Source organism: Callospermophilus lateralis, chromosome 13 (assembly GCF_048772815.1).
Source record: "Callospermophilus lateralis isolate mCalLat2 chromosome 13, mCalLat2.hap1, whole genome shotgun sequence".
Classification (NCBI taxonomy): Eukaryota; Metazoa; Chordata; class Mammalia; order Rodentia; family Sciuridae; genus Callospermophilus; species Callospermophilus lateralis.
Genome location: NC_135317.1, coordinates 11,098,057 through 11,113,263, shown reverse-complemented (window position 1 = coordinate 11,113,263; position 15,207 = coordinate 11,098,057). Strand labels below are relative to the sequence as shown.

The 15,207-nt window shown below is 53.4% G+C and overlaps 2 protein-coding genes across 2 annotated transcripts in view; both read left to right on the top strand.

Annotated features, from left to right (window-relative positions):
* Nup133 (nucleoporin 133) overlaps positions 1 to 3,658 on the top strand; it is a 45,874-nt gene extending 42,216 nt beyond the window's left edge. The window contains exon 26 of the mRNA XM_076831390.1: positions 2,782 to 3,658. Coding sequence (XP_076687505.1) covers positions 2,782 to 2,918 — 137 coding nt within the window. The 3' untranslated portion in view covers positions 2,919 to 3,658. The remainder of the gene's footprint in view (positions 1 to 2,781) is intronic.
* Positions 3,659 to 8,705: 5,047 nt separating this feature from the next.
* Positions 8,706 to 11,580, top strand: Acta1 (actin alpha 1, skeletal muscle). The gene is made up of 7 exons (XM_076831607.1): positions 8,706 to 8,814; positions 9,665 to 9,805; positions 9,907 to 10,231; positions 10,355 to 10,516; positions 10,611 to 10,802; positions 10,942 to 11,123; positions 11,199 to 11,580. Exons 2-7 carry the CDS (start codon positions 9,677 to 9,679, stop codon positions 11,340 to 11,342), a joined length of 1,134 nt encoding a protein of 377 aa, XP_076687722.1. The 5' UTR covers positions 8,706 to 8,814; positions 9,665 to 9,676; the 3' UTR covers positions 11,343 to 11,580.
* Positions 11,581 to 15,207: the final 3,627 nt, after the last annotated feature.

Here is a 15,207-nt window from a genome sequence, read left to right as displayed (position 1 = left end):
CATGCACCTATAATCCCAGTAACTCAGTAGGCTCAGACAGAGGCCAACCTGAGCAACTTAGTGAGATTCTATCTCAAAATAAAAGTGAAAAGTGCTGAGAGTGTAGCTTAGTGGTAAAAGCACCCCTGGGTTCAATTCCCAATGCCAAAAAGAAGAAGAAGAAGAAGAAAAGCAAAGTAGTGATGCATGAGGGACACCATGGCCACCACTGGTGTGACTCCCCAAACCTGCAACTGATGGCAGTAAGAGTTCTCTTGATTTTTCATTTAAATATTTTGAAGGCTGAAGGTTTGGAATTAGCTATGAGCTCTGGGGTGTATTATGAGCTACAGGGTGAAAAGAGCTGTGAGGGGTCACTGGCCATACTGTGCTTAAGAACAAACTAGAAGATATTTGTACAAATCCATTTAAGACTAGGATTCATTTTCAAACAAGACAGGGATGTGTTTTATGTGTGTATTTTGTGCCGAAGGCAATAAGCAAAATTTCTTTTGGTGATAAATAGGTGAATAAGCTGTTTCAGATACAGTGTTCATTCTTTTTTTTTTTTTTTTTTTTTTAAGAGAGAGAATTTTTCAAAATTTATTTTTTAGTTTTTCGGCAGATACAACATCTTTGTTTGTATGTGGTGCTGAGGATTGTACCCGGGCCGCACGCATGCCAGGCGAGCGTGCTACCGCTTGAGCCGCATCCCCAGCCCCCAGTGCTCATTCTTGAGGGAAAGGTGAATTTGAGAAAACAAGCTTTTTATAAACTGCCTTTCATATTCCCGGAGCTTAAAATATTCAGAATATTGGACAAGAGATGAGAGACTGCACATTTTATACATGAAAACAAATATGACTCATGTTTATTGTAGAATCATGAGGTCAGGGTGTGGGGTGCCAGAATCCAGGCAGTGTGCAGAACAGGCTGAGCTCCAGGCAGAGACACTGCATCATCATTGGGAGGGGTGCACAATGGCAAGCCCAGGGCCCTCCTGCATGAAAGAACTGTTCATCAGGTCAGCACGTCCATGCATTGAACGCCTTCAGTGCACAAACCTGCAAAATACATGGTGCATTCTCACACAACATGCCTGGCCTGCTGTCTGGCATGTGGGAGTCACTCAGAGAATGTTGGTTGTTAAATGTGGAATCATGTGCACATCAGTGTGCCCAGCTCTTCTAGACCAGGTCCTCCTGCCATGCCTCTGTCCTGTGTGGCATTCCCATAGGCCAGGGTCTCTGGCTTAGCCACATAAAGAAGGGACCCCAGAGAAGCACCAGGCCCTACAGCCAGTGTTCTGAGCTGCAGAGCCTTTTGCTGGAAGTTCATGAGAGCTAACCTATGTCTGTGAGCCTTTTCTCTCTCCGTGTTTGGAGTTGAGAAGACACTGGACATGGCAGCTTTCTGCACTTGCAGAGGCTTTAGCTGAGCTGATAAGGGAGGCCTTTGGGCCCAGCCTTGTGAGCAGGTGCTCATGGACATGTGTAGAGCTGAGTTCTTGGTGCTCAGCACCCACACCCAGTAAATGATGGATCAGAGAGAGAGAGCAAGAACAGAAAGTCCTGGTTGTACACGGAATTGTTGAGTTTTGTACACAGATGGACACCAGGAGAAGCTCCTATAACTTAGAGGGGCATGTAGCTATCCTGCCTTTGGGGCCCTTTCCACACAGGGCTCTCGTGTAAGAACAGGTTCCAATGTGAGCTGACACTGCAGTGTGGGCTCTGGGGGCCCAGGGTGGCTACAACCTATGGCTGAGTTCATCCTACAGATGAGAAACTGACCCTGGTGACAAAGCACCTTGCCTTGTGGAGTGAGATGCCATGTACCCTGGGGAGCACTGAGGTTTCTGTTTAGGCAGCTGCCAACACTTGCTCATTGGGGATGCTTATCAGTATTGTTTCCTGACTTCTCTTGAAGATTGAAGGCTGTATACAGCAGGCCAAGGGTTGGCTTGGTCACAGTCACGGGGAAGGAGATGTGCAGCCTCCTGAACCCCTGCCCTGGAGGAGGACGGGCCTCGTGCCCTAAAGCCAGATGCAAGGTGGGCTTTTCTGGAGGCTGACCTTCTGACACCCAGGCAGTGTCTTCTCGAGTAATAGTGCTTTACAGAGAAGGTCTTTGCTAAAAGTGTGTTAATGGCAGTAAGTAACATACACATTTCAGATTTAGCCTCTAACATTTATTAATCCAGATTTTCTTTCTGTGAGAAATACAAAAAAAATGGTGCTAGACACTGGGAGGACTTTGTTTTTAAACCAATACTTGGTTTTCAGAACTTATGGTGCTGTAACTAATTATATCTTTGTCTTATTAATTTAAAATTTTTGTTCATTTTTCTTCACTTGTCAAATGAAGAAATTTCTCATGCTTTCTTGTACCCATGGAGAACTCACCTTGCCTGGCCTATCTGGCTGGTTCTCCTTGGTGTGGCCTCTGCAGGCCAACAGAGGCTGTGCTGCCTGCTGTTAGGCCCCAGCTGTTACCCCTGAGACACTGTGCCAGTGCTGTTGACAGCCTCTCTGCCAAAGGGTTTCCCAGCTGGGGAAGCAACTACTCAATGTTGTTTTCAAGTGATTGTTAAGTGTGACCTACACTTTGGGAAAGAGACTCCACATCTGCTGAAGCCTGCAGGGAGGGGCTGTCCACCTGCAGAGGAGACCTTAGGGGGGCGGCTCTGCCAGCCTATGTGCTGGGGGGCAGGGAGCGGCTGGGGGGCATGGGTCCTGGTCCACAGGCCGCAGTGTGCTAGAGAGTTCTGTGCAGTAAAAGTGCTTTTGTGCTTGTCCACAGGCGTCCGGCTCAGTGAGTACCTGCCAGAGGTGCAGGGCCTGCTGCAGGCAGACCAGCTGGGAAGCCTCAAGTCCAACCCGTACTTTGAGTTTGTTTTGAAAGCAAATTATGAATATTATGTCCAGGGACAAATGTAAAGTTTTCTACAACTGGTCACTTTCTAAGATCTGTACAAGTGTGTCCAATTATAAAATTTTAAGTGTGTCTTAAAAAAAAAGTGTCCAATTATAAAATTAATTGAGTACAATTATAAAATTTTAGGCCTTAAACACGGGAGCTAGTGCACTGTGGTAGCACGTGCAGCAGAACTTTCTCTGTGCTGTATTTGAAAGCTGATATAATTTGCTGTACTGTGATTTTGGCTTTTTACGTGGCATTTTCTCTTTTTCCACTGAAATCTATATCAGTTGTCTGTGCATTTACTGCCCTTTCTCTTCATTATTTTGTGGTAATGGAGTTGAATGCAGGGACGCTCTGCCACCAAGCTATATCTCCAGCCTTCTTTATTTTCTTAATTATTTAAAATTTTGATACGGGGTTTCCCTAAGTTGCCTGGGTTGGTTGTCGTCCTGCTTCAGTCCCTGAGGTGCTGGGATCATAGGCCGCCATGCCCGGCTGACCCTCTCTCTGTTCTCTGTCCAGTGTGTTTTGCGGCTCTCATCCTGGTTCTGGCTGCACGTACACATATCACTTCTAGGCCTCGGGGTCCATGACCCTTAAGTGAGGAGGGCCCTGGAGTATCTCTGATGTTTATGACACTGGAGAGGATCTGGGGTGTTTGACTTCTGTTTTGGTTGGGACTAGTGGGAAATACCTGTCTAGCAAGATAAATGTCAAATTTTACTGACTTAACACAGAATTAAAAGCAAAAAAACAGTGGGCCTAAGTCATGTGAGTTTGATAACTAATTAAGTCACTGCGAGCATTTTTAACTTGCACATAAATGAATGAGTTTCAGTGAAAGTACTTCAGTGGATAACAGTCGGTGTTGCCTTCTGACCCCCCACCCCCCCCACCCCGCTGTCGCTGTGGGTGGTCGTCTGGTGGGGTGGAGTTCCTTCAGTCCTCACGGTGGCTGTCCTTGTCACCACCATTCACCAAGCTGGAGACCCCTGGGGTTCGTTTTCTCCAAGCTCTCTGTCCTAACCAGTTGTCACTGCGCACTGTCTGGCTTTAGATAAAAGCAAAATAGCAGGCATTGCTGGCCAGCCACTCTTGGCCAGGCGAGTCTCACTAGCTGCTTGCCCGACAGCTGAGAAGGTCAGAAGTCAAATGTGGTGCAGAGCCCAGTTGCGGTCCCTCCTGCCCATTGCTTGTTGGTAAGGAACTTGGCGGCCCCATGTCAGAGCCAGGTTAGGAGCTTGTTGGAGGTATTGTCACAAGTTAGTGGCTAGGAGACCAAGCTTCAGTTCACACGACATTAACTGTGATGACACAGTGCTTTGGGAACATGGGCTCCTCCCACCTCCACCTGCCACCACAATCATCCCCTGTGTGAGGAGGGAAGGGTTCCACAGGAAGCCAGGCCTATGCCCAGGCCCCAGGGTTTTGAGGTGAGGTGTGGCCCTCCTGGCAGGGAGGGAGGCTGCTCCCTGGCTGTTTGGGCTTCGCAGCTCCAGAACAGTAAAAATGGAATTGAGACATGGTTTTAAATACATTTTTCTGCCTTCCATATCACTCTTTATCATAAATGATTTTGGGTAAATCAAGTAACTGACAGTGACTCTGGGGGCAACCCATATCCTGTGGAGGGTGTTTGCCTGCCTTGTACACGCTGTCAAGGCCCACTGGGGGCCTCAGGTGGCAGCGGTGACTCCAGTAGCTGGCCTTGGGGGTATGTGAGGGGGTCCAGGACAGGCAGACCAGCTGGGCCCTAAGTGGAGGAGCTGTCTGACAGCCTGAAGCCTGGAGCGGGGTCTGGATCCCAGGCCTCCGGCACCTTCCAAGCACACTGGGGCCTGCTGAGGAGCTCTCTTCCCATGCTATTGAGACCCTGAGTGCCTGCTACGTGTGAGCAGTGCGCTCACCAGACGCCAGGTGCCCCGTAAGCACTGGAGGAAGGGAAAGCCTGTATTTAGGAAAGGCATGTGAAGAAAGAAAGAAGACACACATTTGGGGAAAAAAGGGACTGGAGATGTGGCTCAGAGGTAGAACACTCCTGAATTTGATTCCCAGTACCCCCCCACACACAAACACACACAAATAAAAAGTTAAAAGTAGGAAGGAAACAAGATTCTGTGTCCGTCACCTTTCCATCACTGTGACCAAAATGCCCAAAAACAACAAAGGGGCGAAGAATATTTTGGCTCAAGGTTTTGGAGATTTATTCCTTGGTCAAGAGGAGTGGTGTGGTTGAGGGAAGAGGTGGGCGGGGGTGGGCCCAGGGAAGATGGACCCATCCAGGGCAGCCCCAGTGCCCATCTCCAGCCATGCCCACCTGCCTGCTGTCACCACCCAGTCCATCCATTCAGACTGGCATGGGCAGTTAGGTGACAGCTCAGGATCTAATCACTTCACCTCTGAACAATTTGGCATTAATAGGAGCTTTTGGGGGACACCTTACATCCAACCCATAACCCCCTGCAATCCCTCAGCCAGAAGAAACTGAAATACTTACAGTGTATGGAGCCAGGTACACTAGGAAACCCATAGACTGAGGAGGTTGTGAGGATCATAGGCTTGAGGTTGACCTGGGCCACTTGGGAGACCCTCCTCAAGGGGATGTGGTTCCATGGGGAAGGAGGGCCGGGGACTGTCTGTACCCTCTGTTCTGTGGCCTCTTGTGGGAGCAGGTGTGAGCTCTCCTCTGCTCTAGGCCATTGCTTTGCAGCCCTGGCCCCCATTACCGCCCCTCCTGATACCACCCCTCTTTTAAAAAAAAAAAAAAATTATAGTTGTAGATGGACAGAATGCCTTTACTTTGTTTGTCTATTTTTATATGGTGCTGAGGATCGAACCCAGTGCCTCACACCAGCTAGGCAAGCACTCTGCTGCTCAGCCCCAGCCCCAGCCCACTGATACCACCCCTCTTGCAGAGCCAGTTTCGATGTTCTTCCAACTATCTCCACCCCAGGGAGAGCTCAGCCCTGCAGGTCCACTATGTCCTCTGTGTACATAGACTCTGTGGGCCACAAGGTCTTTGCATTCCCTGACAACAGCCCTTGGCCCTTGGGAATGCATGCCTTAGTCCTCAAGAGGGTGTTTTTTTGGGGGGGAGAGTGGTACTGGGTATTGAACTCAGGAGCACTGAGCCACATCCCCAGCCTTATTTTTGTATTTTATTTATTTAATAGAGACAGGGTCTCAACTGAGTTGCTTAGCACCTCGCCATTGCTGAGACTGGCTTTGAACTTGTGATCCTCCTGCCTCAGCCTTCTGAGCCACTGGGATTATAGGCGTGTGCCGTAGTTTGCGCTCCCAAAGTTGAAACATGGGTCGTTTATTGGTTGTGGGTTTTGTCACTTTTAATAATGTTAGAATTATCTGTGCAAGCTCCAAATACGGTGAATGTTGCATGGTGAATGTTGCACTGGCCCTTCCACCGCTGTCCCTGGCCTCTCCAGCCCACCCCCACCCCCCCACCCCCCCCCCCGCAGGCCCTCCCAGTCACTGGAGGAAGGATACCCAGGGCCCAGGTACTCACTAGTGCAACTCGGCCCAGTCCCATGGAACACTGATCCAGCTGCGGATGCTGGAACCTTCCAGAAATGACCTACCCAAGGTCACTTAGCAGTCAGGGGAGGCAGATCAGGATCTGCTTGACCCCAGAGTGCATTGGGTGTGGGGAAGGGGCTCAGAGGGCCCCGCTGCATTTGAATCTTCAGTCTGGAGGTAGCCATCCTAGGGGAAGAAGAGGCCAGAAGGACCAGGCCTTCTCTGCTGGAGCCTCCATCCCCCGCACTTGTGGATGGGTAGCCTGTGAGGGAAAGTGTCTTCTCTAGGGGACAGCTGCTCCTGAAGTCCTTGCTTTGTATTTCAAGAAGCCTTTGCCTCTTCCTTGGAGAAGATCCAGAGCCCCACTAGGGCAACTTGGTGAGCCCCTGTCAAAATATACGTGTTCAAAATGCCAAGAGTATAGGTTGGTGTTGGAGCCCTTCCCTCACACGCAAGGCGTGGGTTCTCCCTGAGCTGGGGTCTGTGCAGGAGTGACTTGCTCAGCAGAGGGGAGCTGCGCTGTGTGGCTGAACCTGAGTGCTCCTCCACCAGTCTCTGGTCTGTTGGCCACTGAGAGGCCAGAGTGGTCTGGGGCCCTGGGTGACTGTCAGGGGCCTGTCAAGCAAGCAGTCACATGGATGAAGTGCCAGGTGGGCCTCTCAAGAGGCTGTCAGTGTCTGCCTCTCAGGGACTCCTCCTTCAGATTCCTTGCCCTAGGAGAGGCGGGTCTACCTGGCAGGGACCCAAACAGCACTTCCTTTTAAGAGGTACATACAGTGCACTCTGGCTACAATCCACTCTTGCAGGTCGATTTAGCATTAAAAGTGAAATGTGGTCACCCATTCTCCAGAGTAATTGGAAAAGCTTTCGGCGGCCCCTTTCCACTGCTGGGTGGCCGTGCCAACCCCGGGAAGGCTGCTACTCCCACCAGGGCACTCTCCTATCCTCACTGTTCCTTCCACACCAAGCCTGAACTGCATTGCAAAGAAGCCAGGGCCTCTCTTCTGGCTTGCACCCATCACTGAGCTCCTCACAGAACACTTCCTTTTGGGCTGTCCTTGTACCCCACCAAATGAAGCCAGGCTCCCACTGCTGACCTCTGCTGACCCCGCTCCACCTTGTCACAGCAGATCTAAGTCCTAGAAACGCAAAGGCAGATCCCCATATATCAGTGGTATAAATAGCCCCAGCACAGCTCTGGCAGGTGGTGACTCCAAGGTGGACTGGGAGCAGCCTGGCCAGTGGACATCATCCTCTAAATATAAAGGGTTTGTTCAGCCCTTGCGGGAGAGGGCCGCTGCCATGCAGAACCCAGCATGGGTCCTCTCAGTGAGAACACTCCCCCCACACAGACGGTTCCTCCACCTCCAGGCCTAGTTAGTTGCAGGTTAGGACCCTTCTTTCAGCCCCAGGAGAGGGACACATTCAGCGGCCACTGAGGAGGTGGGAGGAGGATGCCAGCTCAGCCCAGCCATGCAGGGTTGGGGGTCCTGGAGGAGGGGGCTCACACGCCACCCTTCACCCCTTAGGAGCTCCTGGAGGCTGTGGCACTCCATTGGCTCCCTCAAGGCCTGTTGCCAAGCCCCGCCTCCTCCCACTGCTCCGCCCTGCACGCCAATTGCCGGCAACAGCTGCACGCCCTCCCACGCCCTCCCCTCAGCGGCCTCCAGGGTGGGGAGGGGCTGTCGGGGTCAGGCCTCTGGATTAGGGAGGGAGGGGGGTTATCCCGCAGGGCTCCCTTCCTTCCCTGCCTGGAGGGTTCCCTTCCTTTCCTGCCTGGAGGGCTCCTCTCTGAGCCCACCTGGCTGCCGGCTCCCCCAGGAAGCTGCCTGCAGCAGCAATGGGGCCTGGGAAAGAGCTGGGAGGGGAGGGGAGCAGGAGGTCAGCTGTCAGCACCTTTGGAGTGCCCACTGGGTGTGAGGTAGACTGCAAGGAGGCCTTGAAACAGGTGCAGGTCCAGAGCAGGGGCGCTAACCAGCCCAGTGGGTGCGCAGGAGCCCTTGCCCCACCCGACTCTGGCAGGCAACTGGGCGGGTCGGGAGGGGCAGCCCGCTGGGGAGACACTCCATATACGGCCTGGTCCTGGTTACCTGGGCCAGGGCCAGCCTGCTCCTTCTTTGGTCAGTGCAGGGGACCCGGGCGGGGCCCATGTGGAGAACCAGCTGAAGGAAGGGACTTTAGTGTCCAACACCCAAATATGGCTTGAGAAGGGCAGCAACATTCCTGCGGGGCGGCGTGGAGGGAGCGCCCACGGGCTATATAAAACCTGAGCAAGGGGACAAGCGGTCACTGCAGCGGACAGCTCCCAGTGAAGCCCGCTTCCCTCCTGGAGCGACCAGGGTCCCAGCCGAAGAACAGCAGGTGTAGCCACCCGCCCAGGTAGGGTAGAGTGGGAAAGGGGACAGGACAAGGTGGGAACTTGAGGGGAACTCCAAGGACAAGGGCAGAGCCAGCTGTCCAGCCCCAGGCCTGGGCCACCCCTGTGCCTCCTTCAAGTCCCAGGTGCTCTATGTTTTGAGATGGGGCCTTACTATGTTGCCCAAGTTGGCCCCAAACTCGTCATCCTGTCTCAGCCTCCAGGGGAGTTGAGATTAAAGGCGTGTGCCATGGCACTCCACATTTCAAGGGCCTTAAGGAAAAGACAATCAGCTGGAAACTTCTCCAGTTGGACTGCTCTCCCTAGTGTTCAGGACATGCCTGAGGAGATCAATTTTAGGATGTGCTTAGGGAGATTCATACCACTGCTTTATTTTCAGAAGACAGCTCCCCCACCCTAGCACCAGCGGCAGCAAAAACCACTTTTCTCAGGATGGCAGACAAATGCAAGTGTCCCTCCTGGGTCAGAAATGTTCAGGGTGTCCAGAACAGACCACCTCTCCCTAGATGGGGCACCAAAGCTGGTCTGTGGGCCAATCCTTACACCTCTAGCTGGCCAGGAGCAGACAGTCCAGCTTTAACCTCTCTGAGCTAGAGCCCAGCTCCTGGAGCAGGTGGAGTGCAGTGGGGCCTGGCGGGCAGTGTCCTCTGGACCCACCTTGGAGAACTTTTCAGTGTGCCCTTCCTCTGGGACAGCATTCCTGAGCCCCTGCCATTGTGCCCCAGGCTCCCCTGGCTGCACTGAGGCTCAGCGCTGGGGTGTCCCTGGTCCTTGGGGTGGAAGGTCCTGGGGCATGGGGGCCTTTTCTCCCCAGAGGCTTCTCAGTAACTGCTGTTGGTCACCACCTTGCAGAAACCAGACACCATGTGCGACGAAGATGAGACCACCGCCCTCGTGTGTGACAATGGCTCTGGCCTGGTGAAAGCTGGCTTCGCCGGTGATGATGCCCCCAGAGCTGTGTTCCCATCCATTGTGGGCCGTCCCCGCCACCAGGTCAGGCTTCTCTTCCGGAGGGAGCTGGGATGGTCCACGTACTATGGGTCCTACGGATGCCAGCCGCGGTAACCGGTGCTTGGTGTCTCTTCCTCTGTCAGGGCGTCATGGTGGGCATGGGTCAGAAGGACTCCTACGTGGGCGACGAGGCTCAGAGCAAGAGAGGTATCCTGACTCTGAAGTACCCCATCGAGCATGGGATCATCACCAACTGGGACGACATGGAGAAGATCTGGCACCACACCTTCTACAACGAGCTGCGCGTGGCCCCCGAGGAGCATCCCACGCTGCTCACGGAGGCCCCCCTGAACCCCAAGGCCAACCGCGAGAAGATGACCCAGATCATGTTTGAGACCTTCAACGTGCCCGCCATGTACGTGGCCATCCAGGCGGTGCTGTCTCTCTACGCCTCCGGCAGGACCACGGGTGAGTCCCTGCGGGCGCCCAGCCCAGCGCCCCCCCCGCCCCCGCCCCCGCCCCGCGCTCCTGCGGCGCCCGGGGCCCGCTTTCGGGGACCTGTGGGTCAGGCGCTGTCCCATCCCGGCGCAGGCATCGTGCTGGACTCCGGCGACGGTGTCACCCACAACGTGCCCATCTATGAGGGCTACGCCCTGCCGCACGCGATCATGCGTCTGGACCTGGCCGGCCGCGACCTCACCGACTACCTAATGAAGATCCTTACCGAGCGTGGCTACTCCTTCGTGACCACAGGTGCGCAGCCGGGGCGGCCCGGGCGGGAAGGTGGGCGGGCGCGCGCCCCGGTGCTCGGTGCTAAGGCCGCCGCCGCTACCCCTGTCCCCCGCAGCTGAGCGCGAGATTGTGCGTGACATCAAGGAGAAGCTGTGCTACGTGGCCCTGGACTTCGAGAACGAGATGGCCACCGCCGCCTCCTCCTCCTCCCTGGAGAAGAGCTACGAGCTGCCCGACGGGCAGGTCATCACCATCGGCAACGAGCGTTTCCGTTGCCCGGAGACGCTCTTCCAGCCCTCCTTCATCGGTGAGCCCTGGCCCCGCCTCCCGGGGTCCCCCCCTCCTCTCACCCTCCCCCTTCCCGCCGCTACCCCTCCCCCAGCCCCGCCGCCCCCAGGTCCCGCCGCCGCCTGCCCGGCGGCTCACGCTGCCTCCTGCGACCCCAGGCATGGAGTCGGCCGGAATCCATGAGACCACCTACAACAGCATCATGAAGTGCGACATCGACATCAGGAAGGACCTGTACGCCAACAACGTCATGTCGGGGGGCACCACCATGTACCCCGGGATCGCTGACCGCATGCAGAAGGAGATCACCGCCCTGGCGCCCAGCACCATGAAGATCAAGGTGGGCGGCGGCCGGCCGGGTTGGTGGGTGGGTGCGCGGACGGACGGGCGGCCTTCCTGACTCGCTCTCTTGCAGATCATCGCACCTCCCGAGCGCAAGTACTCGGTGTGGATCGGCGGCTCCATCCTGGCCTCGCTGTCCACCTTCCAGCAGATGTGGATCACCAAGCAGGAGTATGACGAGGCGGGCCCCTCCATCGTGCACCGCAAATGCTTCTAAGCGCCCGCGCCCGCGCACACACTCTCCTCAGGACGATGGACGCGCTCGCGTTGCGGGGCTGGCCTCAGCCGCCCGCGGCGGCGACCCCTGAGACAGCTCCCTCGCCGCCGCCGCACCCCGGCGCCTGTCCATAACGTGTACATACCCAACGTGATTTACCTCATTTTGTTATATTTAAAACAAAGCCCTGTGGAAGGAAATGGGAGCTCGAAGCATTAAAACCTGTTTTGCTGCACAACGTGTCTGTCGTCTGTCTACCAGGGTGGGCAGCAGAGGAGACGAAATCATCTCCCGCCCCTTCCCGCACTGCGCCGGTGGCCTCAAGAGCTCAGGGGTGGCGAGCTGCCTCCCTCCCTCCTCTCAGAGCCGGGACAGGCGGCGGGCGCTGGCCATGGTGCTGCCCAGGGCCGTGTTCCCCAGAGCGCATCTCTACTGTTCTCACGGGGCTCCCCGTTGAATCTGTAGGTCTAATTGAAGGAACTGTACTCTGCGTCTAGTGAGCACCCCCGCACACACCTGGCACCGGGGATTGAACCCAGGGGCGCTCAATCACTGATCCGCATCCCCAGTCTTTTTTTTTTTAATTTGTCTTTAAATTCGGAGACAGGATCTCACGAGGCTGAGGCAGTTCAAAGTCTCACGAGGCTGAAGTTCAAAGTCAGCCTAATGAACCAGTTTTAAGACAGTCACCAACTCTTCCAAACTGGGAATTACTTTGCACCCAAGAGGAGCATCTCCCACCCCCGAGGTGGGAGGAGGGTGAGGAAGCCTGGGGCTGAGGCTTGGGCTGAGCCCCATCTGGAGAAGGGAGGTAGGTAAGGGGAGGAGGACCCCTTACCCATGCTTTAAAGGCACAACAAAGGTTTTAATTTCTATAGGAGAATGCAATACCTATTTTTTTTAAGTAACTAGTCAATAATCCCAAGATCAGTGGTCCCTAAATTTAACAGATTCTGACACGATGAAGATAATAAACCCATAAGGAAATAGGTCTGTAGGTGCAATTGTGGCAGAGCGAGGTGGTAGTGGTACTTTGTGCTGAACAGTGTCCTTTCAGGCCTGCTGCCTGGTATCAGAAATCTTGGAGGCCTCCAAGACTGATGCTGCCAAATCCAGATGTCAGGAGAAGCAGTCACTTGGTAAAGTTTAAGATGTTAGTAAAACAAGGGCTGGAGAATAGCTCAGTTGGAAACCACCAAAAAAAAAAAAAAAAAAGATTTTAATAAAACACGTGCATGACAGCATGTTTACTAAAAAACATATTTTTTCCCTACCCAGTTTGGATAAAAGTTTAAGATGGGCTAAATTCTAGAGTTTCAGAGGAACCCAGTTTTCATTGATAGTATGAAGTACACATTGGCACATCTGACACAAACCAGGACCGGAGTCACTTAAATAAGCTGCAAGCCTGTGTGAAGTGGAGGTAACGACTCACTTCTGCCACCCTTCGTGTTGCTAGGGTGGCTCTGATGTTTCAGGGCTGGCAGCAGACTTGAGGTTGGTGTTGGACATCACTCATCTACTGAAAAGGATAGCAAAAGTGGGGATTGTGTGGCTCTCTGAAAATGTAAGAATTACCTCTCCTTTTCTGACATTTTTAAGAGAAAAAGAAAAAAAAATCTAATCCAGGATGCATCTTATCAGTGCCATTTATCTTGTGTTTTTTTGGTAGTAGGTCATGCTCCCAGGCACTGGGCCAAGTGTGCTACCCAAACTAGGCCTGAAAGGATTTATGGGGTAGTGTTGGGCAGAAAGGAATAGATGTTTAAAAAAGAAAATTAATCAGGGCTGGGGATATAGCTCAGTTGGCAGAGTGCTTGCCTTACATGCACAAGGCCCTGGGTTCAATCCCCAGCACCACAAAAAAAAAAAAAAAAAAAAAAAAAAAAAAAAAAGAAAATTAACCAGGTGTGGAGGCCATGCCTATAATTCAGCAATTATAAGTATTGCCAGCTTGGGCAATTTAGCAAGACCCCAAAATTTAACACAATAAACAAGGCTGCAGCTGTAGCTCAGGATGAAATCCCACCCCAGCCCTCCACATTCCCTGCTTCTTGGCTGTCTTTGCTCATCTCCACACAGGGCTCAGGAGTCCTGCTCCCTCTTTAAAGGAGCTCCCTTTTTATCATTTCTCTGGACCCAGACATGCACTGAATTTGACAAGTGTCCAGGACACCAGCTGAATGTCCAAGGGCCTGGAGTCTGAGGGTAACATGCTGAGTGCCCACAGGGATCCACTAAACTGTGGAAAACAGGAATGAAGGGCAAAAAGAGACAAAGGAAATAGGCCAAAGTAATCAGTTGCTGTGGGGGTGACAGGTGATTACTATGCCATTTTTATATTTCTGTGTCTCTTTAACTTCATTTCCAACAAACACATGCCATTAATATTAAAAGCATTAAAGTGGAAAACAAAAATTAATAAACAGAAGAGAAAAGGTTAGGTTAGCCCGGCAGCCCTAAATTCCATTTCTAGTGGAGGGTTTTTGGAATGTGGGCAGATTCATCACACCTGCTGGTCACCTGTGGCGGGGGCTTGAACTGGGCAGGGTGCAGGGTGGCACCTGTGGCTCTCATTTTTTCCCTGGGCTCCACAGAGCCCTGCACACTTGACTGACAATAGTGCACTGAGAACCCAGATCAGAGGCTGAGTTCAGGCCTCCAGTCCAAGCTGCCTAGGAGGCTGAGTTCCATGTCTGGAGGGCAGAGTTCATGACAGGAGAGGGCCAGGAGGCTGCTCTACAGGATTTCACCGAGCCCTCTCTGTGGGAGAGGGGAACTTGAGGTCTTCCTTGTGAAGCTCTGAAGTGCTTCAAGTTACAGCTGCCCCTTCCAGGGTCCTGTGTCCAGCACTCCTCCCTGAACACACACTGCTGTCTCTGGACTGTGGTGTGAGGCACACTATCACTCCATAGCATAGGGTGGCTGTACCTGAACTTCTCCAGTGATGCCTTAAAGGTGACTGGGGCATGTCACCTCTGCCTCTGAGTTACCCCTATTTCAACCTCTAGTGCTCCATGCAGGCAGCCAGTGGAAAGCAGGACACCAGGCCCAGTGAGGCCTAGGACACTTCTGTTGAGACTCCAGGGGTGCCAGGTACAGCCTATCAGATCTGCCTTCCCAGTGGGTGAGGGAGATTGTGTTTCTTCCCTGACTGCACCTGTCTGTGCAGGCCAGGAAAGAGCTGGGGCCCCGCAGTACCTCCAAGTTCTTGCTCACATGGGCTGAGGAGGGAGGCCCTTGTACCAGCTTGCTGGGATGGGCTGCCGGCTGCACCAGTCCCAGTCCTGAATGGGGGTTGGGGGTCCTGTTTCCAAGGTGGATTTTTTTCTCAGCCAGGGAGTATCTGTGTCCTGCATCCAGCTTTCTGGTTCTCTGAGTGCTCAGGAAGGGGTTCTCACCAGCCTGAGGTGGGGCATCAAGACATCCAGAATTCAGCTCATTTCCAGCCAGATCTAGAACCATGTCACCCCATTATTGACCTGCTTATTGACACCCTCCAGGCCTCAGATATTCATGCATTTATTTAACGAACAGTCACCTAGGAGGTACAAAGATTAGCCAGAAGAATGGGGAGCTACCATCCCATCTGGGAGACAGACACTTATCAAACAGCAACTCAAATCATCCTCTCTGCAAACTGGACCTCTGATGCAAAGGAGAGTCCCACTGAGCCCCCTCAGGAGTGCCAGTCAGGTGGCAGGTGGAGCACAGGTACCTCCTGCAGGCTCAGGTGGGCCTTCCAAGCCTTGGAGGGAGGTTGTAGCTGGGGTGTGGGATGGTGCCCAGGACAGGGGCAGCTTGCAAGCCCCCTTGCTGAATGCATACTCCTTTATGGGAAGAGCAATGGAGAGCTGTTGACCTG

Coding starts and splice junctions, on each gene's coding strand:
- Acta1 (XM_076831607.1), top strand. CDS start 9,677: ATGTGCGACGAAGATGAGACCACCGCCCTCGTGTGTGACAATGGCTCT. Junction 9,806..9,906: donor TGGGCCGTCCCCGCCACCAG/GTCAGGCTTCTC, acceptor TTCCTCTGTCAG/GGCGTCATGGTGGGCATGGG. Junction 10,803..10,941: donor CTTCCAGCCCTCCTTCATCG/GTGAGCCCTGGC, acceptor CTGCGACCCCAG/GCATGGAGTCGGCCGGAATC.